Raw genomic sequence first — 26,725 nt, 5'->3', positions numbered from 1 at the left:
AAAAGTTAGGCAACAATCTGAAATTGATCTGTTATTTAGCATTCATAGTTCCACAGTAAGTCACTGAAGCTAAGCACTTTTGAATATCAGACTAAACAGGAGAAAACTAATCTTTACTGCTGTACTGATAAGTTATTAAAGTAATAGAGATGCACCTTTATTTGCACCTGTTTGATGTGCTTTTTCTTAAAAGTCACAACCACCTTTACAACAAATCCTTTACACAACACCTCCAGAAACTTGTTACTTTAAAGCACAGGCAAAATTATCCAGAACACAGACTATTTAAGAACACTAAATACTCTTCAGTCTCAGAAAAAAAGTTTTATTATCCTTTCCATTATCAGTACATTAGCAGACAATTCATGTATGCATCAGGCAGCCTAGCTTTCTTTCCAGTACATTACCACTACTACTTAATCAACACAAAGTTTTGCTTCTTCAAAAAAAACAACCCAGTGAGAAACTCTTTTTTGAGTAAATAAATAACAAACACAGTTGGATGTCAAGTACTGTAACTTAGTAGAATGTGGCTTCTATTATCTTGCAGTTTTTTCAATGAACAGACATATTTTAAATAAAATTACTACAGTCCTTTGTTTTGTTAAAACCAAACTGAGGCCAAGTTTTGTTTATGAAAGAGCTCCTGAAAATGTAACAAGACATGCACTTACGATTTCTTCGTATATCAACCCCTTCTAGCCATTGCATTTACTTAAAATTGTTGTTATTTGGAATTTCCAGTAGATTGGGTTGTTATAAAATGCAAGTTACTACAAATTGACTGCAAAACTGAGCTATCTGTTCTCAGAGGGCAGCCATCTGGGCTTGTTTATGTTTTCAACTTTGTGGAACAGGGAGTTGCTCTGTTAGAGACAGGACACTCTCGGGAAGGAAGTATCCCACAGAGCACTGTCTGCCGCTAGCTACGCATACAAATTTTGTTTCATTTCAGTCACGATTTCAAAAGACTATGCAACAACTACAAATAAAGCATTTCGGAAAAAATTGTAAGATGAAACTGTAAAATTCTTACTAAAATACCTACCAAGAGACTGGGGTGGGCATAAGAGGGGAAGCTACTCCTGGTATACAACTAAGGAACAGACTTACTTCTGCATAAAGTAACAAGGACAATGACAGCCTGTTTTCAGAAGTTGAGTGCATTTTTAAAAACTGTTATTCAATTAAAGCTCAGGCACAGTGCATTTTCAGAACAGTCACACTGAATTCAGACCACCATTATTCAAAGGGAGTACGGATGGCAGTATCTGACTCACAGGAAACTAGGAAAATCTAACAGTTTTTAGCCAGCTTCCTTAGCAAGGACAGCTGTGTAATTTACAGGGTTTGCTTGTTAAAAATACTCCAGTAGTTTCCATTGTAATTTTACATAAGTGAGGACCTTCGTCATTGTTTGTGTTTCAAAATAAAAGTCTGACATTTTTGGCTAGCTTTTATCAAAGTATCTAAGATTCATCCTAAGTCGAACAAGACAAAACTAAGTTAAATCCTATTCCTTGCTTTCTCAGAATAGTAAAGATAACATAAAAAGATACCTTCTAAAGTAAAATCCAGCAATACATATTCATAAGCAGAATCTGTCTTTGTTTCAACTTGTGGTCTCTTCAGTGTAGAAAAGATTTTTCCAGGGCTGCTATCATCTGGGTCTTCCAGCTTTCTCAGTCCGCACCCCATGGCAAGATCTGCAAGTGATTAAATCCCAGGAAAAGGTGGGGGGAGCAGCAAGATCTGTTGCTCTCACTACAGGAAAAAAAAAGTAACCAAATAATTCCCTTTGATTTTGTTTTCTATTAGCTGTAAATCCAAAGAGAGAAAAAGTCCACTTCCCAAATCAAGAAGTGAAGGTACTTTCCATTCATTTTTTTTATATAGAAACAGTAAGCCTGTGATGATTTCAAGCGACAGACTTGGCAAGAGTAGGCTTGATTTCGCAGCAACGTTAGAGCTGCTGCAAACTAGCAGAGATTTTCCATGCCACGTCAATTTACAGCCAGCCCCCTATCAGTGCTCTCTTGCAGAGGACACCAATAGTGCTTTGTTTGTCCTTCTAGACTGACTGGGTGAGGGGGGGCGGTAGGGGGAAGAACTGAAAAAGAAAGTTAGAGAGAAACTTCTCTGTAGTTACTTACCTCCAGAAGTTCTCAACTGCAGCAGAAAGTCAGAGGGGGAAAAAAGCAAGTTAGTCAGAGTGAAAGAATGAGAAAAGAGCCTCAACATGGTTGGAGACAAAAATCATTTCCAGAAAGGAAGTCAGCTTCAAGAGGAAATTGCTTCTGGCATCTCAAAGGGCAGAAAAGTAAATGAAAAGCAGTTCAGTCCTTATTTTAGATTTCAAAGTTTGGTTCCTATTTCCTTTCTACAGGAACTTTCTTCCAGAGGGAAAAAATCCAAACATGAACGTAGTGGAACATATTGTAATAAGGTAAAAATATGTAGTAAAGAATTTTATTGTCAAGAAAATCAGTAAGAATCTACATTGCTAAAGTCTACTAGTGTAATTGGTTTTAATAAATACCAAAACCAGAGACTGAAATAGTCCTCATTTCAAATCAGACTTTTTCAATGTTATATATGAATAAAGTTACAAGACTTTCTTCCCCATTTTTCACTGCTATTCAACAACTGAAATCCTCCTCTCCTCTGTCAGGCTGACTTCAGCTGGTACAGCCACTTTCAACACTGCTTCCCAAGTAAATTTTTTATTGAGTCCTGAGAATTTAGTATAATTTTTAAGGGCTCTCGTTACCCTTACGTTAACTACTGCAAGTCACTTGTAACCGTATTACACCTGATGCAGACCATGATAATGCATGGGGAAAAAAGGAACAGTGATTGATCCTCTAAGGCCCTGTTACTGCCAGGATGAGCAGTTAGAAAATTTTTTTTTTTTTTGACTGCATCTAGAGAAATTAGAAGTCATCTAGAGAAAACTAGAAATTTATAATACCTTTTTGGATTAGAGTAACACACATTTGAATTTAAAAAGTTTTTTACTTTTTTTTTTCCCACTGAAAAAATATTCATCTTATAAAAAAGTCCACATTTTCTATAGTCAATCACTGCAAATTAGGCATTAACCATTCGTGGTTTTCTTCTTGTTCCACTGCAAGAAAAATGATTTAACTTTTATTGAAACAGCTTACCAGGAATGTCAAGTCTGCTGACTATATCCCCTTTGAAATCCACATTAAAGTTACTTAACTTGGGAAGAATTTAAAAATCACTGAGTGCAGAGCCTAGGATTACATACAGTCTTTAAAACAAGCTCACAGGTGCTGAAACCATGACAAAATTCCTCAGTGTTGTCATCTTGATTAAAAACCTAGGAAAACATACTAAATAAGCAGAATTCTTCAGCTTCCTAACATGTCTGCTTACACAGAAATTGCTCCCAAACACTGTTGTGTTTTTTTTTTTATTTTTATTTTTCTTCCCCCCCTCTTTTTTCTCCCGGTAAAGGTCATCCTTGAATTGTTGCTATACCACACATACACGTAAACTGTCCCCTCAACCTTCAGAATCCTGCTGCTTCACTCCACACAGTCCTTAAGATCCACTGTAATCACTTGTATAAAGCCATGGCCTGACTAAGATAGCTGCAAGTAAAAACAGCTTTTTGCAGCACTAGTCCAGTTGCCAGCTGGTTGCTTATTTATTTATTTAACTAAAGATAGCTACATTTTTAATGAGCCCAGAATATTGTATTTTGAACTCTTTATGACAAGGCTTAAACCATATTTCAACCTTCTCACCAAGACAGGATTTTTCATAGTATAAACAAACTCCAACATCAACATAGAAACACTTCTATGGATAAACACAATAATCCTTATTTTGGGTAACCCTACATTAGTTAAGTAGTTACAAGCTTCCAAGTTGGAAGTCGGTCAACAGTTGCCACCGCAGACTTGACTCAAAAGCCACTAGACTGAACCAATGAAACCAAAGATTCCACATGTCAGAATACACAAAAACAAGTGACCAAGAATTAGCAGCATCCCTCACGGGAGTTCAAAACTGCATCAAAGCACCTGAATGATTCAGGAGAGGAACAAGATTGCAAGATTCCTAGACTCAAGAGCTGCTTAAGGAGCTGCCTCAACAGCTGTAGTATCCTGTTGCAAAGTGGATATTAACTACCAAACAGTCCATTTTCAGTGACCCAGAATGCAAAGGCTCTGGGAACCTGTACCAGAGAAGAACAGATCCCTTGAACTATGCTGATTCGCCAAGGTGTGGTAGTCACAGCAACCCCCACTGAAAGAGTACGTGACTCATTCACTGAAGCCTGATACAGTTTTTAGACTTTTAAAAAAGGCAAAGATAGCCAAACAATAGACCAATCAACCCAAAGGAACTATACTTCCATGGAAGGCTCCCAGGATCCCCCTACAGTTTTTATTCTGATGAAATGGAAAAATGATAGAAAGATGGCAAAAGAGTAGTGCACCAAACAGGGGTGTGGGTCCAGCAGTGGACTACTGACTGTCTTCTAGCAGTGCAGCATGAGAGGCAGCAGCAGTCCCGCACAGTACTTTTGACGAGAAAAGTGAGACAAGCCTTGCTGTCTACCCACACCTCAAAGCTGCTCCTGTCCCCTGCTCATGACACACTCTGTTCCCTGTTGTCAGCATCATGGGAGGTTTGAAAACATTTGTGTGGGAAGCATTTTTGTCTGTCTTGTGACATTACTAAACATACCGAACTTAAGGACATCATCTGATGCTTGAAACTGATGTCCCTCTGCTCCTGACTCTATGCTGAGTTGCTCACTATTAGCATTACTGATATCCAAGGCAGGCTCTCTGTCTATGGTGTTGGTGCCAAATAAAAGTGGTGTTGGCATCCCTTTTTGAAGGAGTCTCTCATGCTAGAATTAGAAAGATTACACGGTTTTCGGAACATATGCGATAAACCAACTGGAACACAAAGCCTATTTACAAGAATGCCTTCTCTTCTCCAAAACCAAATATGACCTGCATAAGCCATTTAATAAAATAATACAGTTTAAACTTTGCCTTCCTCAGTTATCTTAAAAGATCAAGAACAGGAGACAGTACTTGACAGTAGTATGTTCTTTTTTTCAAGTTATCTGAGCCTCCTGTTGATTAAAGTCATAAAACATAAGGAAAAATATTACAACAGTGGAGATGCACAGAAAATTTTCCTTGTCTGTGTATGCATAACGTCAAAATAAAAAGCTAAAAATAATAAATAAAAATTCAGGGAAATTGAGCATCCAATTTTTAATGAATACTGAAACACAAGAAAGATCATAAGCTACTGAATCTGCAATTCAGAGTCAGATCCATAGCAAACACTTCCTTAAAGACACCTCTCTCTCTGACTAAGATATGGGCTAATATGTTAAAAACAAAACGAATCCTGCTTTAACGACTGATTAACTTCAAAAAGCTTCAAAGGAAGTAGTGTTTTATTTTAAATTTTAATGTGTATATGAAGGACTTGGTAAGAAGGACTAAAATTTTTTTAAGCAGCATTGCAGTCATACCAGATGACTCCTGCTCAATCCCATGATTTAGAACTGGCTGAAGATTCTGAGGAGAACGTCTCACACTCTTCACAGCCTATAAGGCCACTACTGGGACAGGAACAGCACTGGCAGTACACCTGTGAGAAGGTTCACTCAAAATATTTTAACTGACAGGCTTACCTGGAATAAATTCACTAATAGAAGCTGCACAGCCTTTAAAGCTCCATTCCTATTCTCAAGGTAAAAGAGTAGTGAGCATCAGAAATACAAATACCTTAAACTGTATCAATTACCTAAAGAGTAAGTTATCGCTATTTATAAAGAATTCACTAGGACCAAAACTGACTCAACTAACACAGAACAGAGGGGGGTTAACTCTTAGTTCCTCTGACAAAGTCAAAACATAAAATAATACTTGGATCAAACAGGTTTCCCACTTGGGGTCATAACCACCCATGTTTGCAGCTTACAAAAGCGTATAACAGCACCAATTAAAAAAAAAATTAAGATCAGCATTGACTAATGGCTATAGACCAGTCATCACTGACACAGAAGGTTTTTAAACAAAGGACAGACACATTAATAAGATACAAGTGGGCAAGTTACAAACACAAGCTAATTTAGTCACATTTTCCAAAACCTGAGACTGAACAACTACAGGACTCAAAGACAACGCATTAAAAAAAAAAAATCCCTAAATATTAATCAGCCCAAATTGCAACACTTTTGAACTTCACAGTTCCTCTCTGAACTTCTTTTTAAATTTACTTCCTTTGTTTTATGACTCAAGGCAAATGTAAAGTTTTTGCTTGGGATAGGATATTGACAGAAAAAGCAAAAAAAATTCCATCAAAAAAATTCTCCATTTCAGTTGTCAAATATTTTTTCACATCCAAGAACTATTACTGTAACAAAACATCAACATTTAGTTCTTTCTTCTGTAGAATGATTTGATTAAAACTGTTTCATCCATAATTTAAAGACATTAAGAAAGTAGCAGTGTTCCATTCTCAAGGCTCCTTGGTTTTGCAACTCAAAATTTTTTGTTTTCCTTCGCCCAAATCTTTTTATTCCTTTAATAATTTTCTGAATGTAACAGGCACACAGTCTTATTAAACATGTTAACTTGAGCAGAAGAGCCAGCTTTTCTGCAAAAATATTTAACTTAATGTTCTAAAAATAATGAAAGAAATGACAACAGTTTGTTTTAATGACTGCAAAAGCATATTTTAATGACAAAAATTAATCAAATCCATTTTCATATTTTTCTACACCCATATTTAAAGTACTCATCAGTACTGTAATTAAATTAAAAAAAGTTACAATCCAAACAGTAGATAGGGACCAATCTGAATCAAACTTTTAGTTACCAACCCAGAACTTTACCTGAAGCTACAAACTACAGAAGCTTGTTTATCATTGCTGTATTACAAGTAGTTTCAACAGAAAGAGCTTTTGATTTATAAAATTGCCAACAGTTCTCTAAGATGAGACCTAGAAATTTATTAAGCTTTTATTTATGCACATCCACAGTATCTCACTTATCAAGGCAGCAGTAACTACATCATCTGGATCTGCAACACAATCTCATGTAACAGTCACGCTATCAACTAAAATCACACATTCTAGAACAAAACTGGATGTTCTAGTTTATCTGATTTAAAACACCTGGAAATATTATGAACAGTATTCTGTCCACTTTTAGCGTACACACTTATGTAGACTGCAGCTCCACTGAGAGAGGTACCATGCCAGGCCCTCAAAATTACAGTTCCAATACTTCCTTAAATTATTTGCGACTCACGAAGTCTAACAAGGCCTTACAAGACCTACACTTTCCCATTATATCTTAGCTATGTTATTAAACATTGTTAAAGTGAGAGCTACATATTGCTGTTCTGCTTTCTACAGTTTTATTTGGATTTTCTGCATAACAGCTTATAAGGATTTGCATATAGGACTGCATGTGTATATTGAAACACTAGCATTATATTCTCGATCCTTAAAATATCTATTTAAACTGTGTGGATTTTTTACTTCAATAGGAAACAAACTCTTACACTAGGTGAACTGAAACTACTATAGTACTTCAACATCTCAAAGACACAAGCTAATTTTACTATAAAAACTATTTTACAACCATATAACTTCTCACACCTTAGAACTATGTCAAACAAAAACATTTCAAGAGAGCCGTGTGTTCTGCTAGTTTCTGCTGGAATGCAGTTTACTCATTGACTTAATATTAGCTATTTTGAAAAATGAATTTCAGAATACAAAGGACTGCCAATTTAATATGAAAAGTGTAAACAGTTTCAGGGATGATGAATGGACTTTTGATGCTTAAGAACAGAAGTAGCAGGAACCAAAAATGCTAGTGACCTATAGAATTCTACTTAATGCAAGAGAAATAGTCCTTGATCAAACACAAAAATACAGGAGAGATAACTTCAGTACGTTTTCTGCCTGTCTACTGAGTTTTAGTGTTATCTAACAAAGAACATTAGAACTAACATTTTGCCATATAAATACAACATTAAATAGGCAATGGTTGCCAGAAATACTGTAACAGCTAGCTCAGTAGAAAACAGAAGATACCAGCAGCATCTCTAAATTCTAAGGGGGAGGTGGTGGTGGTGGTGGGGTGGTGGAAGCCAGAAAATTAATTTAGGTTGCCAATACATGAATGTGACAAGCACCGCACAAAGACGGTAATTTGATCTTAGCTACTGAATGTCCATAGGGCTTTGTCCTAGTATGATGTGTTCCCTCCTAGCATGTCTGTAAAGCCTTACTCCTATCAATGGGAAACAGCAGAAGACCCTTCTCCAACTGCCAAAATCAGTGAGGGATAAGGATCTTAATATCTCCAATTAACTGACTCCTGTATAAAAAGCACAGGAATCTCCATATTACAGAAATTTTAAGTGGCAGGAAAATACTGTATAGTATCAGAGATTAAGAGAGTCATGAATGCTACAACATCAAGCTAACTGTAGGCGCTACCTGAGGAAGCATAGTTCTTCCTCAGCGCCTATCATCTGTGTATCCCTGTAACAGAATTACAGAAGTCAGTTATTGTGCCTCAACTGAGTCTACAGAAGGATTCAACTACTGGAAGCTTAAAGGTTCAGTTACTACTGATTGACTTTATGCCATCATTCTTGGCAAGCATTCTGAAGAAAGATGAGCTACAGTATCAGTGGAGAGTGTACTTCAAGAGTGAACTGTGGTTCCTGGAGAAAGCCAACATTCAGAGCTTTGTCTTGGTCTCTTCTAGGTCTCTTAGAAGCACTGTTAAGACCTGGTGATACAATCCTAACCAACTACCTCCAGACTGATGTTATAAGCCCCACAGTAGAACACTACAGGTATACTTCTGCACCTAACACTGAATACCTCCTTCCAAATGATCAAGTTCACATGCAAATAGAAACAAAGTAAATATTCTTTGAAGCAAAGACCAAGGGATCAACTCATTATCAACAATCTGACACCTGTACCAATTAATGGAAAATAAACTACATTTTGTGAGTAATCTGGACTACAGCCACAATTTGATGACACGTAAATGACTGCAGAGTATTCGTACAATTTAAGCAATTAGTTCAAGACTTCCCTACAGGCACATGTTTGTTTTTTAAAGATAGTATTCACTGTAAAATCTACTTCTTGGACCTCTGAAGCATTTTAAAAACAGGGAAGACATGTTTGGTAAACAAATTGTGAATTCCAAAAATAAGGACTTGGAACTAAGTCTTCTGAATTCTGGGTCAAATGTGTATTTGTTTCATGATATGAGAAATAAGGCTCTAACAGAACATACCTTTCTTCGGCACTTTTGGAGACAGCATTCATTAAAAAATTTACTATGTAAAAATTCTTCCATAGAAGTGAGTTATTGTTACAATGTGCCAAGATTACTGTAACACACTTATACTGATGAATTCTAAAAGTCTGAAAGTTAAACAGAAGAACAACTGGACAGATATTTTTAGTGGTACAGAGTGACTCAGAAACATGACAATCTATAGCAGATGAGTATTTCCCCCCTCAAAAATAAGCTGAGATCCCTATGTATGGAACAAATTGTATATCTTTGATACTTATTGGTAAAACAATCCCCCACAGCTGCTACGGTAACAAGCTTTTAAAACCAGAAACTATTAAGTTACAGTTGTGTGGCTTTTTCTACTTAGCAAAAGGTGGAAAGACATTTGAGGAAACTTGCAACCAAGAGGTAGTACATGGCATCTCCTTTCACATCAATTTCAAAACAGCATAACAGAACCAGACTCCACCTGTCTTCCTGCACAATATGAAAGAATACTAATGACTGCTAGAATAATCATTAAATATATTTACATACTACACATGGATTACTTACTGACTACAATGCCCATGCTATAAGATCCCTGAATGATTAAAAAAAAAAACCCACACCACAAAGAAAATCCCTAAATTACTACAGAGCAGATAAAATTAAAAGCTTGATGATATTGTACATACATAGACCTCAGTTCTACACAACCAGTAAGCCACAGCTCGCACTCCTATTAAGTACAGAGGCTGTATTTTAAACCTTTGTGGAATCTGACTTTTATAAAACATAGAAGGAATTCTAGGTGGGGGGGGGTGTGTGGGGTGTGTGTGTGTGTGAGAGAAGCAAGGAACAAAAAGAAAGTTATCTCCCTGCAGTTGAGGAGATAGTATTTCATATCAACTTGTGACACTGCCAGGGAGTTCCCAAGTTTTGCACAAACAGAAAGAGTCAAAGAAGCAAAGAGAAGTTTTCAATGGTCTTGTAATGTTAAGAAGACAATTCTTGCCTTTTTCTACAGCTAAAAAAAACCAACACATACTGTTAAACCAAATTTATTGCTTACCATATGCAAGAAAAACGTCAGCCTCATATGAGGATAAATAATTACTGAACTACTGGTCCAAATTTTATTTTTAAAAAGCTGTTATTATTCCGAAGCACTAAAATGATGCAAGTAAAACATGTTATAAAAGCAGAGAATATTGACTGCAAGAAAATTAGAAGTAGACAAACTCTTTTGGAATTGAAACAATACACATTGATTTAAATAACCAGTTTTTAAATGCTGTCAGTATATGGGAAAATGGCTTTTACTTTGTAACTAACATCTTTAAAGTTCATGTAATTCAGAAATTAAATGTTAAATTTTCCCTTTCAATAGAAGTATGCTGGTTTTTCAATCGATGTTAACAACCTAAGTTTATGCAGTAGGCCGTGTACCAGAAATCATCATTTTGTCCTGTAACGGTATTTTTATTAAGAAGGGAAATACAGGATAAAATAATGGTTTCATGTGGTTTTACCTGTCCAAACTCCAAAGTTTCATTTTATTACTTTACAAAAAGGAGTCTTATTTTAACTTAGACATTTTCAGGCAAATGTTAGGAGTTAGGAAGAACATATCCTTCACATGGTATGTATGTTAGCAAAGTAGATAGTTAAAAATCTGTTTTACACATTCTGTAGAAGAATGGTGGTATAAAAATGTTATCTTCCATTCTATAGTCTTTTCAGGACGAAAGCGTGGACTTCACGTGTATCGAGGTTTCAGACTCACAGATGAATGATGTGAAGAAATTCTTCATGCAGAACACTACCTCGATTCCTAAAGAGAGAGAAAAATGCTGTGTTGTTTCTTCTATTTCAAAGTGCATCCCATTTACTACATTAATAATGCTTCAATGAAAAGTTAGTCCATTTTGATATTGCATCAGCTAGGCACAGTTCAAAAAGGAAAGACAGATTTCCATTATGTACCTAGGTGAAGTCAATAGTGGCAAAAAATATCTTCCTTTATTTACAAGTATGGAATCTTAGAACAAGCTCAGAATTTACTTTAAAAAAAAAAATCAAGTTTTGTTCATTGATCACATAGCCTTAGTAATGTGCGTCAAGTTACTAAAGCAACTGTACCTCTTTCTAGTTGGATAGAGAAAATTTGTTACAGCACAACTTTTTGTTGTTTTTTTGTTACAGCATTTAATATTTTTTTTTACTTTCACATTCTCTGTAGATTAGAGCAATGCATTAATACTGGAATTTATAATAATGCTTGCATGGTTTTTTTAGTAGCTAAACCTCAGACTTTTAAAACTTGAGCTGAATAACTGATAACTGTCCTGTTTGTAAACTAACAAACAGGCAATGGACTGTGATTAAGTAATTTGTCAGTGGATGCCACTAGCTGCTGACAAAAGGACAGCAAGATCCAGAAAACAGGGTACCTGCAGTGTTCTACTGTGGGGCCTATAACAGCAAGGTCCAGAAAACACGTTTTAGCTGCTGGCAAGAACAGTTTTTAGAGTACTTGTACTATTCTATTTATTCTTCCTAAGATCAAATTCTCTTACAGTCTCCCTTTGTGTCTCAGCTGCCCTATATCTCATTTGTGTAACTCCTATCTGTTTAATTATCTTTACATAACCAATCCGAGTCCTTTCTTCCCATTTCCACCATGCCATACGACAGACCCAAACTATCTTTGCTTTCTAACCTTGCCTTAGCTCAGGCTTTTTCACCATCAACTTTCTTTTTTTGTTAAACTTACTCATCTTCTTACCCTCCCTTGTGGCTCTGCTTGTTTCTTAATACAACCAGCTGCAGTTCCTACATCCCTACCAGGATATTCAGCCCACTTTAATCTCAAGATTTCAGTTTCTTTCCTCATCTACTAGCTCCACATCATGTTGTGCATTGCTTTCCTAAGTCTGCCAGCCTCCCTGCCCACTTTAGCTCAGGACTTGAGTCCAAATCTGTTTCTCTTACTCTTTCTTTAGTTTTGATTCCTATTAGAATATGGAGGAGACAAACACATTTTTCCCTTCTCTACTGCCTGGTCCCAAAAGAATTATGCTCAGTTTCACACTGGCAAACTTCTAGTATTTTTTAAAAGCCACATCCAGGGATAAATCACACAGACACATACAAAGACAAGAACTCACACCTTAACAAAGAGCAAGCCCCTGCTACAAATCACTGGGCTGTTTAAAGGCTATCAGTTAAGAAACGGACACAGATTTTAACAAGTGTAAAACATGTTTTCTTCCCTTGCTTCATTTTATTAAAATCCTGGGTTTTTAAAATGTAAAGAAATAAAAGCAGCACTTTTCACAATAAAAGCAGGGTTGAGTACCTGCCAGAGCATAACTCCATGAATACAAACCACTGTAAACCACACAAAATAGGGAGAAAAGGGGAGAAAGTTGAGTTAATAAAGGAATTAAAACAGTTTTCAGAAACAAAAATAGTACATTGAAGTGCTGAAAATTTCCCTCCCTGTTAAAGGAAAATAATCCAAACGCACACAGAATTTGGGCAGTTGAACTAGAAAGAAAATAGTGATGAATACACACATTATTATCCCAGGAATGAATAACATGGATTATACAAAGTTTGTTTTACATAAGTGAATTAGTAGGAAGTTTACAAACATGCAGGAAGCAGCTAAGTAATATTGCAGACTATGCTAAATTCTGAGCATGTTTTACTATTTACCAATTTCTAAGTAGCAAGCATTGCAATGAAACAACTAACCCCAAGTTGCACAACAGGCAGCTGCTAGCTGGTATGTTGATGATGGATCTCAGCCACATGGGAAGAACTCAACAAGAAAACCAGTACTCAGACTAGAGCTGCCCAAACAGCTTAATAGTGAATGCTCCATAGTGCCTGTTGAGAGAGAGAGAGCGCGAGAGCATACAGATCAGAGAAAGCAAAAGAAAAAAAACCACTAAACTGGAATGAGAACAAACTATTAGAGTAGAAAAAGAGGAGATTGCAAAGAGAACACAGAATGAAACAATGCAAGAAAAAGCACGCCATCTGCACCTTTCAATGTTGATGTAAAATTAACAAATATGGTTTTGGTGGAGTTTAAAAATACCCCTTTTACAGGCAACAGACCTTGCTACAGCTGGTGACAAGCCTCTTGTTAATCACATATAATGACAACTACAAGTTTAGTGTTCCTGACACTAAGGTAACTTTAAACAGAAGATTTACTCGCTCTCAATTTCATTGCATGTATAAAAAACCACAACTTACCTATACAGAAAATGTAGGGTTTGATTTTTTTGTCCAGATGGAATATCATACAATAGCACACGGTACTAGTATAAAATCACTCTGCTTTTCCCAAAATTACACCAAGACTTCCTCTTATAAAGAATGCAATTTATGTATCTATACATGCATGTGTATATATACAAACACATGCATATTTGTGTATTATACACACACAGAGAACACAAATTTTACCTTATTACTCTTAACTGCAGAGAAAAATGGAGTGCTCTAAGTTCAGTTAAATTTACAGAACATTCACCACCAAAAGGCCAAGGTGTTAGCATCCTGCACCATTATGATCTCAATGCATAGATACATGAACTATATTACAAATGAATATGCTAAATTCTATTTTGACATATGAAGATCCTCCTCTGCCTTTTCAGTTAGAGGCAATATAATTACTGCCAATATACTGTAGACTGGAAATGCTCAAGCAAAAAAAGTTTCTGGCCTTTCTAAAAAGCATTTTCTTAAAGTAGAAAATCCAGTTTTAAAGCTGTTGAAAAGGATTGTGGGACAGAGAACAAAGTAGTGACAAAAACCAAACACACAAACAAGTCTGAAAAAGGATACATTTCTATCATTGGTAGGTTCTTGTTAGAGAACTCAGTTAACTGGCTTTTCAGAAAAAAAAAAGTTAAAATACTTACAGGTTCTAGTATAAAGCATATGATTATTCCTAATGCAGTTAGCAGATTACCTTTAAGGTAAGGTTATTACTTTAGGCACCTGCTTTCCCTTAAATGGCCACTGCTTGGCAACTCTCAAGCAGCAGATAGATTTGTTGGGGTATTTTATCAAGACTACATCCAGCAGACAGTATTTTTATGCAGCTGGGGAGCAGGTGGTAATGACACAACCACTTGCTTAATATAGAGCAGTCTGCTGTCAACATTTGCTCTGTGCCCCCTCACCCCATCATTGTTGGGTGCTCAGTGATAGACAGAACACAAACTGATCATATTCGTTACACATGGAATATATTCAAAACTTCAAGTGGGTAGGTGAAAAGATAAGGTGAAATGTGAAAAGGAAGAATTATATTCCAGAACTATTAATTACTACTAAACAAAGCTAACTAAACAAAAAACATTAAAACCTGTCAAAAACTATTTATCATCATCTTGTAATGAATAAACTTATCAGAATTCAGCAAGTCTTTGTAAGGGTCTAACTTTGTGAATCTACTTGAGACCTAAGCAGAGTTTCAATTGTGGGTAACAAGACTTCTAAGAAAACAGGTAAGCATAAACAAGAAATACAGTGAAGGAATGGACAAGATTAGCAATTTCATGCTGAATTTCACCAGGTTGCAGTCTGCACTGCTAATAACAATCTTACTTCCTTTATCCTATCCCAAACTTCTTGTATAGGTACAAGTTTGTGCAGTTGCTTGACAAACTGGTCTGAGCAACTCATCCAGGTTTAATTCAGCTCTTTTTGGGTGGTGGGAGTGGAGTTTCATCTTTAACTACATAAGTTCCGTGACCTGGTTTAGCATATTGCCTCTCAAAAACCTCTACCAGCACAGGAGATGGGTGGTGTGGAAAAATTGACTGAATTGCTGGGTTATGCCAACTTTGGATGTGTGTGAAATCACTTCTAAAGCTATGAGTAAACATAGAAAATATTATATCAGGAGGTAAATAAGAGTCTGAATTTGCAGCTCATTTCCTACACCACAGTAATGAAACACGGTTTTACTGTACATGCACATATTCTACTGTAAATGAACACATTATCACTTATCACAGAATAAACTACTTTGCCTTTGCTATAAGGTAAAGCATGGTGCCGTGGCAATTACTGTAGAAGAGGAAGCACTATCATGCTCCAGATCTACCTTGTAACTTAAACTATCTTGTTTATATTGCCTTGGCCCTAGGAAAGATAGTAAAAGTAAAGTTTCAAGGTCAAAAAGCTTGTTTCTGTATTTGATAATGTATGCACTTTTTTATTCTGAAACTACTATTGCCTTTTTTTTTTTTTGAAGTGTTTTCATGCACTGTTAGAAAATGGAATCTAAACTGGATACTATGATCACTGTGTTACACCAACTCCCTTTTAAAATATTTCTTAAAAATATGAACCGCTCAAGATTAGTATTCTCAAATTCATACTCAACTTCTATTTTTTTTTTTAATTGGAGCACTTGCGTTTTATTCCAAGACAACACTTAATGTTACAGCCCCCTCTACTGGAAATACTTAGTAGATATTGTTACACAATAGTCTGGAAAAAATTTCCCCTAAAAAAAATGTAAAATAAATGAAAAAATACATATAAAAGAACCTCTAACACAGCTTTGATTCATTCATACTTAGTCTATCATTTGTAGTCAAGTAAGCATCTTTCACAGAAGAGTAAGTGCTGTAATATCACTTAAAACTACTGATACCATTAGTCCTTCATCACCAGGCATATCTAGACTAAGTGTAGTTTAGACATTATTTCAGATGTCGTGTTAACAACCTTATTAATTTAGGCAGAAGGACCTTAAATTGGGACCCAAAAAACCCCAACAACTTGTGTCAGGTGACATGGAAGAATCACATTTTAGAATGGCCATTCAAAGTCAGAACTGCACACAAAAACTCCTACAGGTGGCCGACTGGGACAGTTTTTCATGCTCCATGTTCCAAAACCCCACCTCTCCACAACATGAGGTGCTTATCTAAGGCTGCAAGTAATGAATTAAACTCCAAGATCCAGAGATTTGTACAAGAATTTGTAACCATCATTTCAAATATCTGAATGAGGTTCACTGTTTTCTCTCAAAATATATTTTTCATTTCAGTTTTGTTTGTATCTTAAGTTTTAAAATGAGGGTTTTTTCTGTTGTTTCCCCAAATAGTTCCAAAATAGGCGTTATGTCCTCTGTAACAAAGCCTCAAGCAAAGAAAAATCTGTTTCTCTACAACATTTCTGTTTTCCTTATTAATTCATTACAATAGACTTTATTATCCTTCCCCCTCTTCTTTTATTAGCCCCTTTCAAGAAAGGAGACACTAATACTACCAGGCTTACTTTAACTATCTTAGTTTGATACTTACAGGTGCAGGCGTGGCTACAGCACTCTGGGCATAAGGCTGGTGATATGGTACTTGAATTCCATGGTCAGAACACATCTGGTATAAAAACAAGACACAAAAAAGTGAGCAGAAAAGCTTCTTTCACAATTTTATGTTTTTGCAAAACTTTCACATGAATTTAGACTCCTTAAAACTCCAAATTGTGGGCTATATTTATCTAAACTACTTTTTAAAACCCCAAACTTCGATATCCACATCATGTTTTCCTCACTGTACCAAAGTTCGGTAAATTTATGCAAATCAGTGCCAAAAACCACTTTCCTTGACAGAAGTAGCAAGCTTCTTAACTACAAATCCATTTCACTCAGCTCTAATTGGTATAGTGTTTAAATGTGTAGATTAGCATACTGAAATGTAATTCCCAGCATTATTGCACTTACAAGATATTTACATACAAATAATACACAGGCTTTTCTTTGAATTTTACACCATTTTCTGAAATTCCACATACTGCTTCCTTTAACATCAACAAATTATGTACCTGTGAACCGAGAGCATGTCACATCCAAGTAATCCTTAACTGATTTCATGCATTTTTTGGGTGCTTATAGATTTCAAATTTCTCTTTAGGGAAGATATCTGTTGATAGCCAGTTTACCAAATACAAAAGGTAAAACTGATAATAAGATGTATGATTATACAATAAATACTGAGATTTATGCACTTCAAAAAAAAAAAAAAAAAAAAAAGGAGAAAAACCCCAACCACCAGTCTTCTATTATTCAATACCTTTGTAGGGAAATTAAATTACTTAGGTATGTCAGGATTTCCCACTTCAGATACTTGTTTGAAATACCAGGTTTTTTAACTTCTCTTGCAGCAATAAAACACACTTCAACTTTGGTAAAAATACTTGATCACTGCCCTAATTTATAATTTATTTTGGCATCCCTGTTAACATGGAATGAATTATCAAAGAGGAAAAGTATCCATTAATCATAATACATTTTCAATTTTGGACTGTTTTCTTTTAGCCAATTATTGACTGTCATTTTTAATATACAATTATAAAGAAAAGAGTTTATTGTACATTAAGAATCTCTCAAACATTAGAAACACTATTGATATACAAGCAAAAAAATTGTAAACAAAGAAAAAATATTTAGTCATTCAACTACTCTTAATTCATTCTGATCTTCCGAATATTTAAAATCAAGCTTTTACTCGTACGTAACAAGAATTACTTCAGGAAACTGTTATGGCTTGGGTAGACTAACCCAGCATTCTGAAGAGTCCAACTTCCCTTTTATTTAAATAATGGTTTTTTTTTTCAAAAAAACCAGACTCGTCTTTATACTGCTGCCACACTCATGACCCTCTGAAATATTTCAGAATCAAAGCATCTTCGTAGAAAACTGGAAGAGATACTCTAACTTGAGGACAACTTAAGGAGATTTAACAGCAGCAGCATGGGTGTGAAGGTAAGTACAGGTAACAGTTGATCTAAAGTGCTTTGGACTGCCTGGGCTTAAACTGAAAGATTATGGTTTTTAATTGCAGATAATTGTTTCACTTGTAAAATTTTTTATAAGAATACCTCAGGAACTGCAGCTTCCACTAGCAGAGGTGGAGATATACATCCACTTTCCTGGGTAATCCCTATTGGCTGATAAATGACTTCAGATGGTTGCAGATACATGAATGAAGGTGAAGAGGCAGGAGACTGAAATAAAAAACATTATTTGCATAAATCATGATTTATGCACTACAAATACCAAAGCTTATTTTACAGTCACCTTTGCTACATATAAATGAAGATAAAGCTTCTAAAGAAAGTGTCAAATTCATTGTTGATAACATAGAAACTAAGTAAGGGGGAAGCAGGTATAAAGGTCAGGTAGTAGGATAAACCAAAGATGTATTTTAATCACTTTCATATATTTTTCAGGTATCATTTACATTTTGGAGAGCATTGTTAGAAAATCCTAAAATTTATAAAACTGACACTCTCAAGATCACAGAAACACAATACAATTTTCTCCCACGAAAATATTACATTTAAAAAACCAAATACTTTTGTTTTAAAATAAAACCCACAGCATTTCTGTAATTCAGCACCCAGATTTCAAAGCAGCAGACCAACACCTATTAATAGAGTGGAACTGACCGTAACTGGACAAGGCTGGCTGCTACTAATGGAATGAAGGACACACTGATAGTTCAAGCTTAAGGGACTTGGTCCTCCTTTCAGCTTCAAACCCTTCAAATTTCTTGTTGTCAAGATTTCCATATTAAGTTCCTCTGCTACAGAAATCACAAAACCAATAAAGTCTCCCCCCAAAATTACCAAGTTAGCAACTTCAAGTTCTTCCTCCTATTTCAAGGGTCTGGGTCTAATTTCACCACACTTGTGTGTCTACATGCTTCTGCTAGCAATACTATAGTGAAACACCACAGTTAGTATCTGTTAACAAGCTAATTAATACTCATTTCTCCTATCAGGCAAAATACAGCAGTTTTTACCTGCTTCTGAGAACTTACTAGATAATTTAATACAAACTTTTTGCCAGAGGGAGAGAGCAGGGGAAGATTCTTTCTTTACATCAGATTTGTATTTGATGCTTCAATAAATGCTATTTTATGCCTTCTATTGTATCAGCAAGTGTTGCAAATGCATCACTAAAATATAGCAATTAATATTTAAATATTTATTTCAACAGTGTTGTGAATAATGGAACATTTCACTGTTAGATAAGCACACTGTACCTTTATACTAGATGCAAACTACTGGTAAAATGCTGCAAGTACGAGCTGTATTTACCTGTGGAACAGACCACTGCCACTGACTTGGAAGACGCTGTGTTGGTGCCTAAACTCAAACAAAAAGATATTACTTACATGATTAATAATATATGCACACACATACTAAAATTTCCAACATACTACAATCAAAACCATCTCAAATCTATAATCAATTCTTAACTAAAAAGAAGAAATACAATTTTTATTAAGCCCCCCCAAATAATTCAGGAACATAGTGTTGTCCCCTTCCACTCAGCCTTTGACCAGGGCATCGTATAAGCTTCTAAAATACTGAAGCATGTAAGAAGCATGCCTAATTAGGAAAACTAAGATATGAAGTGCAGTTAACTTTCCAATGCACATTAAAAACAGGGACATACTGTATAAATCTAGTAGTGAGCCACCAAGATGGTTAGGGGATTGGAGAATAAACATATCAGGAGGCTCAGAGAATTGGGTTTGTTCACCCTTGAGAAGGATAAACATGCAAGGGAATTATTATTGCTGGCTACCAACTACCTAATGGAGAGAGAGTGTGTGTGCCTAAGTACAACTGAGCCAGATTCTCCTAAGTGGTGTTCAGAGCACAAAAGTCAATGGACACAGGCTGGAGCACTGACAATTTTAACTGGTTATAAGGAAAAAAAAAGTCTTTTACTATGAGAAAGGTCAAGCATTGGAAAAGGCTGTCAAGAAAGGCTGTGGAGTCTCCATCACTTTAAATATTTAAAATTCAAAGCAGCAGACTAACACAAGCTCCTGAGAAACTTGATCTAACCAGTCCTGCTTTGAGCAGGAGTATGGCTTAGACGATAAAAGGATGGTACTAAGCCAGCTGTCTACCAACACCAAAGAACATTAATTCATTACTTTTCCATGTAGTTACCTCAGCAGAATAAAAGAGATACCTGATAATGGTACGCAGGAGGCTGATAAACTGGTTGAGCTACCATCACAGGTGAACTGGAAAGGGAGCGTGACTTAAGAAAAAAAGAGTTACAAGTCTTAATACAGCAATTTCATAAACTGTCACTCCTGTTAAGAGCAGTTCTGGAGCACTATAATGCTGAACCACCTTCCCTCCCTTTTGGAAATGGATTTACCAATTTTTAACTTACCTATAGATTCTTTGAAATCACTGTTTCTAAGGGCCTACATTAGAGATGAAAAAAATCTGTGGCATATTCACTTAGTTCTTTCCAGACACCACTAGGGTATCACTATCTAGAGATGCTAAGGCCATCCACTACCCTGACCATAGGTACGTTTTTGTAAACATTTAAGGCAGCCTAAGTTGTCATTGATGTATTCCTACCCTCTCCACAGCCCCAACTCAATCTTCCTTTTTTCCATTCCCTACCTCACACCAGCCCCAGCATTTATCTGATTTGACAGTGAGCCAGTTCAGTGAGCTAAACCAACTGGAAACTTGCCTGAGTTTTGTAGGGGTCCAGTTTAGGGTCAGAGAAACACCAGTGAAAGAAAGGGGGAACAGAAATACATGGCCACAGCAGAGAAAAATACAGCACTGTGAACCCTAGTTCTGATTAGTTAAAGCTAGTGTGTGCAACTCCCATGTCATGAAATTCCCTCATTCCTGCAAATATTTAGGAAAAAACAGCTTCAAAACCACTTAAATTCATTCTACACTATATGAAACTGCAGAATGCAAAACGGAAAAAGAAAAGACCCAATCTGCACTTACACATGCACAATACAGACCAAAAAGTATTATTATCTTTAATTTGATTAATGTTTTCTGTAACATCAAATTTGCAGTTTTTTTCCTTAACTTCTTTGCATAGGTACTTTCCTAGTGATGAAAACTAAGAATATGTAAATAACTAAAGCCAAAAGAGGCAGCACTATTTGTAACTGGAAAAATTGACTGCCATTGGTTCGAAATGCAGTGGATCTGTGCCATGGCACCAGAATCAAAGTTCAGTACTAGAACACAAAAAAATACTCGTTATTTTTTCAACAGGTAGGTTTTGAGCAAGTTCTCTAGAACTATAGAGCACAAGCTTCAAAAAGGTTTCTAGAAGTATCTAAACAGCTGCTTATACTTATCCTCTAAAGTTGAGAAGGCACTATGAAACACCACATCATGCCTCTGTCAGAAGAGCAAACACCTCAGAAGAAAAGTCATTAAAACAGGAGGTTAAACCTGATAAAGATTCTTCAGTGCCAAAATAAACAACATAAGAGACTATATTACTGCCCTCATCTCTGTTTTAGGAAAGTTTGTTTTCATTTATTAGTAATTCTTCTATTGAGTTTTTCACCCCAATATGTGAAGGGAATTTCAGCTCACTCTATATATAGACGGTATGTACAGCCTCTATGAATGCTGCTTTTACGGAAATTAGTAACGATGCATCACCTATGTAGGTTCTGTACCTTATGCAGGCCCTATCAGTCTTGCAATCCTTCCCTCTTGTGGAAAAAAACCTGACAGGATTGACAGAGTTTCTTGGGGAGTACAGAAAGGAGTTGTGAAAGTTCCAAGCCTACTAAAGCCAAGCAATTAATGAACTATCTTCCTCCTAAACCAAGCTGTATTCTTAGGGGAAAAAAAAAAAAAAAAAGTATGTGAATGGCTATAAAATTACCCAATTTCACTTCTGCTTTGTTGATCTAGTATGTTCTCTTTTCATTCTCAGCATAATAGCTTGCAGTCAAGAACACCTCACTAGCAGAGGAATAAGAAATGGAGCCAATCAAGGGTCATAAGCACCACCAATAGCTCCTTAGTAAAACAAAACCTCTCATGGGGCTGATTCTGAACTACCCTGCCCAACAGGTCACAGAAAGCAAGACTCCTCTACAGAAGAACAATAAACAAGTAATATTTACAATTACTTTACAAGTAATACAAAATAAAAAGAACAATCTAAGGAAGCTATTTAAATATCAAACATTAGACATAGCCAAAGAAACTGGATGCAGGAGTGAAAACACTGCACTCATCCTGGTCCACAGAAAGGCATATATAAAAAAATAAACTACTTACTGGCCATGGCTGCGGAACAGAAGCAACTTCAGATGTATGAAAATAAGCCGCTCCATTATGGTAAACATAAGGATATCCACTTGAAGTAAAGTACATCGTACCAGCTTCAGGTATTAGAGTAGAACCTGGAATTAATATTTTAAAGTTTACTTACCAGATCATTTCTAATCTTCAGAGAAGCAAAACACTCAAAGGAAAGACCATGGAGCAGTATGCCTAATGTCATCTCAATTCCCCTCTCAAACACAAAATCATGAAAGCAGATGGTTACAAAATGTCTCCAGAGGTAGATGGGAATGGGTGCAGAAGATGACACACAAATTACTGAACACAGATAACTCCAGATACCAGGTAATATATATATATATTTTTTTAATCTTCAAATGTCCAAAGGTAACCTCACATTGTAGGAGATTGTAATTTGTAATCTCCACACACTCATATTTAGCTGGAACAGGATCCAAGCACTAAAAACAACAGAATGATTTCATGACAAGGTGCAGCATAGTTTCTCAACACACAAAGACAGACTGTGTTTCTGTGATAGCACATAGCCTGGCAAAAGTAAAAACTGGTATCTAGAAGTCAGCAACAGGGACACTTCTAAGCAATGCTGCCACTACAGCAGATGCTGTAAGTCAGCATGGTCTGATCTGAAAGCAGAGTTCCGTTCATGCAGCCCTCTAACAGATACTGACAAGCGTTATTCAAATAAAGGGATATTTATCTCTACACAGAGGTTGTTTATCTTTTTTCAAACATTGTCTTTGAGATCACCTAGACTATTTCTGTCTGCATTTTGGGGGAGGGATGGGAGAGGACTTCATGTTTCTCTAGAACATTGTCAAACACGAAGGCAAGTTTCAGTTCCAAATGTAAAGACTTCCATAGGAAAAAAGGAACATTGATTCTGTAACTGAAATTGAAATCTTGAAATCACAGTAAGTAGTAACATAGCATGGCAATAACTCAGAAAGAACACAATACAGAGATCACTGAACAAGTTTTAGTTTTTCAACTCCCTTGCAAAGATAAGTGCCATGAGGAAGTGCCATTTTACGGACATACACAACACTCAAGAGGTGAGTAGAACGCCAAGTGGAAGACCAAGAAGGGTCCCACAATGATTCAAGAGCTTTTATCAACAGTAAGAGTTTGACTGATGCCTACAAAAGCCTGAAGACACTTGGACACAATAAAGCTGAAATATTATCCATAGACAGGACAGGCTAAGATGGTTAAGTACAGTGTCAAGCAGACCTTAGGAAACTTAAAGGCTACTTTTGCTGCAGTAAGCAACCTAGGATAGCAGTTACTGATATATCAAATGAGGAGACCAACAGGCTCTCATGGCCAACTATCCTGTCCACTTCACTAACTACCAAGTACATCGCACAGAAATTTCTGCTGTTGTTGAATAATACATCTCTTGCAAAGGAAAAGGAAATATTCTCCAAACCCAGCAAAATCACTGACAAAAAAAAAAAAAAAAGAACTTGGAGGAGGTATAGTTATCTGAAATTCTTCTAGCCTACAGCAATTCATTGTTTGTCTTCCAGTTGCTCATGTTTGGTTTCTACTTTTCAGTTTTTCGAATGCCCATTTTCACAATACTTAGTGCTGGGGAAAAGTAAACTGAGTCGTCCTCCCAGTATGTTCAAAGCTCTCAGCATAAAAGGTCCTACAATGACAGAAAATAAAAATCGTTTCACTTAACAGTAGGGAAGACAGGTACTACATTGTAGGTGGGCTGGGGAGGACAGCGACAAACAGGCTCTCTCCAATTCCACTAAATATAATAGAACCACAGCCCTACAGTGATACCGTGAGTCTTGGTTTTATGGCTTCATGAACCTAAAGACAAGCTGCAGCAGGACAAAGTATCCTACTGACTAAGGTTAGTCAGTCTGAGCACCAGAACAGACACACTAAAATCAGATCCTAGGGTATGTCCCCAGATGCCAATATGATCTTGTATCACAGATCTATCCTAGGTCTGAGGAAAAAGTGGCAGAGTCAAACAGGGCCACAAAAACAGAGATCTCAAAATGGCACAGCAGCTTTCTTCAAAAAATGTTTGAGTGTTTAGTCATCATCCTGCCTGCCCCCCTGGTTCCCCAGGTCCCAGAATTAAAATGCATAGTCAGACAGACACCCCTCTTCTATCAAAACACACATTCAGCACTAGACCTAGAGGGAGGAAGCACAAGTCAGGCAATGCAACTGGGAAAGTCCAAATCAAAGACGGAAAGGGAAATAAAGCACAGCAAAAGAAAAAAGCATAACACCTTGATGACTGAGCAAAGATCATGCTAAATAATTTCTAGAGCAAAGAAATTACACAGTTGGAACAAAGTACGCTACTTCCCCTGTGCAAACACTATCCTATACACTTACAAGGGAGAAGGGCGTACCTGTGCATGAGGGGAGGAAGAGAGGGAAACTTCCTGTCTGCAGATAATGTCTGCACCAACAGTGGTAGTGTACATACGAATACTTATAATTGATAACATGACAGTAACACCTAAACAAAGCTTTAGAATTAAATTAAAAAAAAAAAAAATCTTCTGTATTGTCCTCAGACAGAAGACAAGCAAAAAAAAATTTTAACTCTTCCAGAGGGTACCGTACAACAAATACTGAAGGAAAGCTACAGAAGTATACTTCATTCCCTGCTGCACTTATAAAAGGAAAGTATTTTCCATCTCTGACACATAGCCCTTACTAAGGAATAAAAACCCAGCATGCCCTGTTATGACAAAAAATGACAGATCTGTTTTTAAGAGTTGGTGATTTATATCCTACATTTTTAGTAGTGTATTATAAAATTAAAGCAGCCCCTGGCCAAAGGGGAGGTCATCTTCTCTATAAGAAAACTTGTCTTCTGCCTCCCCGAAAAGAACACTTTAAGAGCATACTTGCTCAAGACAAAGAAGTCATTTGACAAAGAAAACTTATCAATACTCCTCTTAAGTGTTCTATCTAAATAGTTCTTTTCCACAGAGTGAACCTACAGCATCCATTCCGTTATCTTACAGCAAAAAACTCTTAAGAACCAAATGGTGACTGTAACCACCCATTTCTTGTGGTTTCTACCAAAGAAAACAAGATGCAACAGTCCTCATGGATTTTGCCAATATAAATAAATAAATCAGTAACCACCCAACCAACCAATCAGCCCACTTTCTCCTGTAGAATCTGTGAGGGCAGTTTAAGTGTTTAGATTTGAGGTTCTGCCTGGCAACTGAAAAATTAGTTTCTAGATAGATAACCTTTTCCAAAAAAGAAAATAAACAACATACTGAAAGAGATAAGAGAACCAAAAAGATCATCAATCCATTTATTTGGACATTTCCACTGGCATGCATTACTTACCCTGCAAACCATTCTGAACATATTCCCTGCACAGCATCCCTGCAGTGCAAGACCAGGCAAATCTTGGTTAAAAACTTACATTCATAATGACACTTACATAATATACAAACGCAAGTAAAAATACATACGAGGACTCTGTATTTGTTGTTTTCTTATTGCTGGACCAATATTCAATTTCTTATCCTTATAATTAAGTTTTTTAGCCTAGAATTAAAGAAAGATTACATTATTTTCTACACATATCTAGGCATCCAAGAAACAAAAATCAGAAGTAGGTAAGGCACTTAGTATGTTTCACCCTCCCCTGCTTTTTATTTACAACGCATCTCAAAAAACCCCAAAAAAACCAAGAAAGCTGAACTAATACCTCTTCTATCCTATCCTTAGACTTCACATACTTGAAATTACTAATGAATAATTTTGTGTATTACTCCTCATCGAGCCTCTTGATTAACAACTGATACATATAATTGTCAGCAGGGTTTGTTTTTTTTTTTTCAGTTTTATAACTCCTGTATTTACTGCTTTTAAAAAAGCACGTGTACACATACGGACAATTTAAAGTATGAAGATTTTTTTTTTTAATTCTCATGACATTATGCTACAAAAGATGACAGGAACAAGTAAGTCTATGAAAATTGCCAGATTATAAGGATTGAATGCAAAAAAATTCCTATATTCACTAAGGGCTCCTTAAAACTTCCTTACATCCAGGCTAGCACAACATAAAAGCATGCTAAAACAGATATCCTCTCAGCTTAAAAGATGTCTGATAAAGATCTAGATGCTAACTGTATTAAGATGAATGTGAGATAGGCAGTATGATGCAAAGATGAGAAAGGTAATAGAATTATAGGACATCTAAATTAAAACAC

At 36.2% G+C, this 26,725-nt stretch overlaps 2 protein-coding genes across 3 annotated transcripts in view; both read right to left on the bottom strand.

Moving 5' to 3' along the window:
• Window positions 1–1,698, bottom strand: part of RFTN2 (raftlin family member 2) — a 32,698-nt gene extending 31,000 nt beyond the window's left edge. For both annotated transcript variants that reach the window (XM_086465900.1, XM_086465901.1), the window contains exon 1: window positions 1,560–1,698. In XM_086465900.1, the coding sequence (XP_086322026.1) occupies window positions 1,560–1,698 (139 nt within the window). The remainder of the gene's footprint in view (window positions 1–1,559) is intronic.
• Window positions 1,699–3,080: 1,382 nt separating this feature from the next.
• BOLL (boule RNA binding protein) overlaps window positions 3,081–26,725 on the bottom strand; it is a 33,577-nt gene continuing 9,932 nt past the window's right edge. The window contains exons 5-12 of the mRNA XM_086465978.1: window positions 25,979–26,054; window positions 22,476–22,600; window positions 20,371–20,442; window positions 19,482–19,529; window positions 18,258–18,383; window positions 16,682–16,756; window positions 4,726–4,894; window positions 3,081–3,127 (exon numbers count right to left, since the gene is read on the bottom strand). Coding sequence (XP_086322104.1) covers window positions 3,081–3,127; window positions 4,726–4,894; window positions 16,682–16,756; window positions 18,258–18,383; window positions 19,482–19,529; window positions 20,371–20,442; window positions 22,476–22,600; window positions 25,979–26,054 — 738 coding nt within the window. The remainder of the gene's footprint in view (window positions 3,128–4,725; window positions 4,895–16,681; window positions 16,757–18,257; window positions 18,384–19,481; window positions 19,530–20,370; window positions 20,443–22,475; window positions 22,601–25,978; window positions 26,055–26,725) is intronic.

This window comes from Leptosomus discolor, chromosome 5 (genome assembly GCF_034619465.1).
Source record: "Leptosomus discolor isolate bLepDis1 chromosome 5, bLepDis1.hap2, whole genome shotgun sequence".
NCBI classification, from domain to species: Eukaryota; Metazoa; Chordata; class Aves; order Leptosomiformes; family Leptosomidae; genus Leptosomus; species Leptosomus discolor.
The sequence above is the reverse complement of the archived record's forward strand: the minus strand, read 5'-3'. Positions and strand labels throughout refer to the sequence as shown.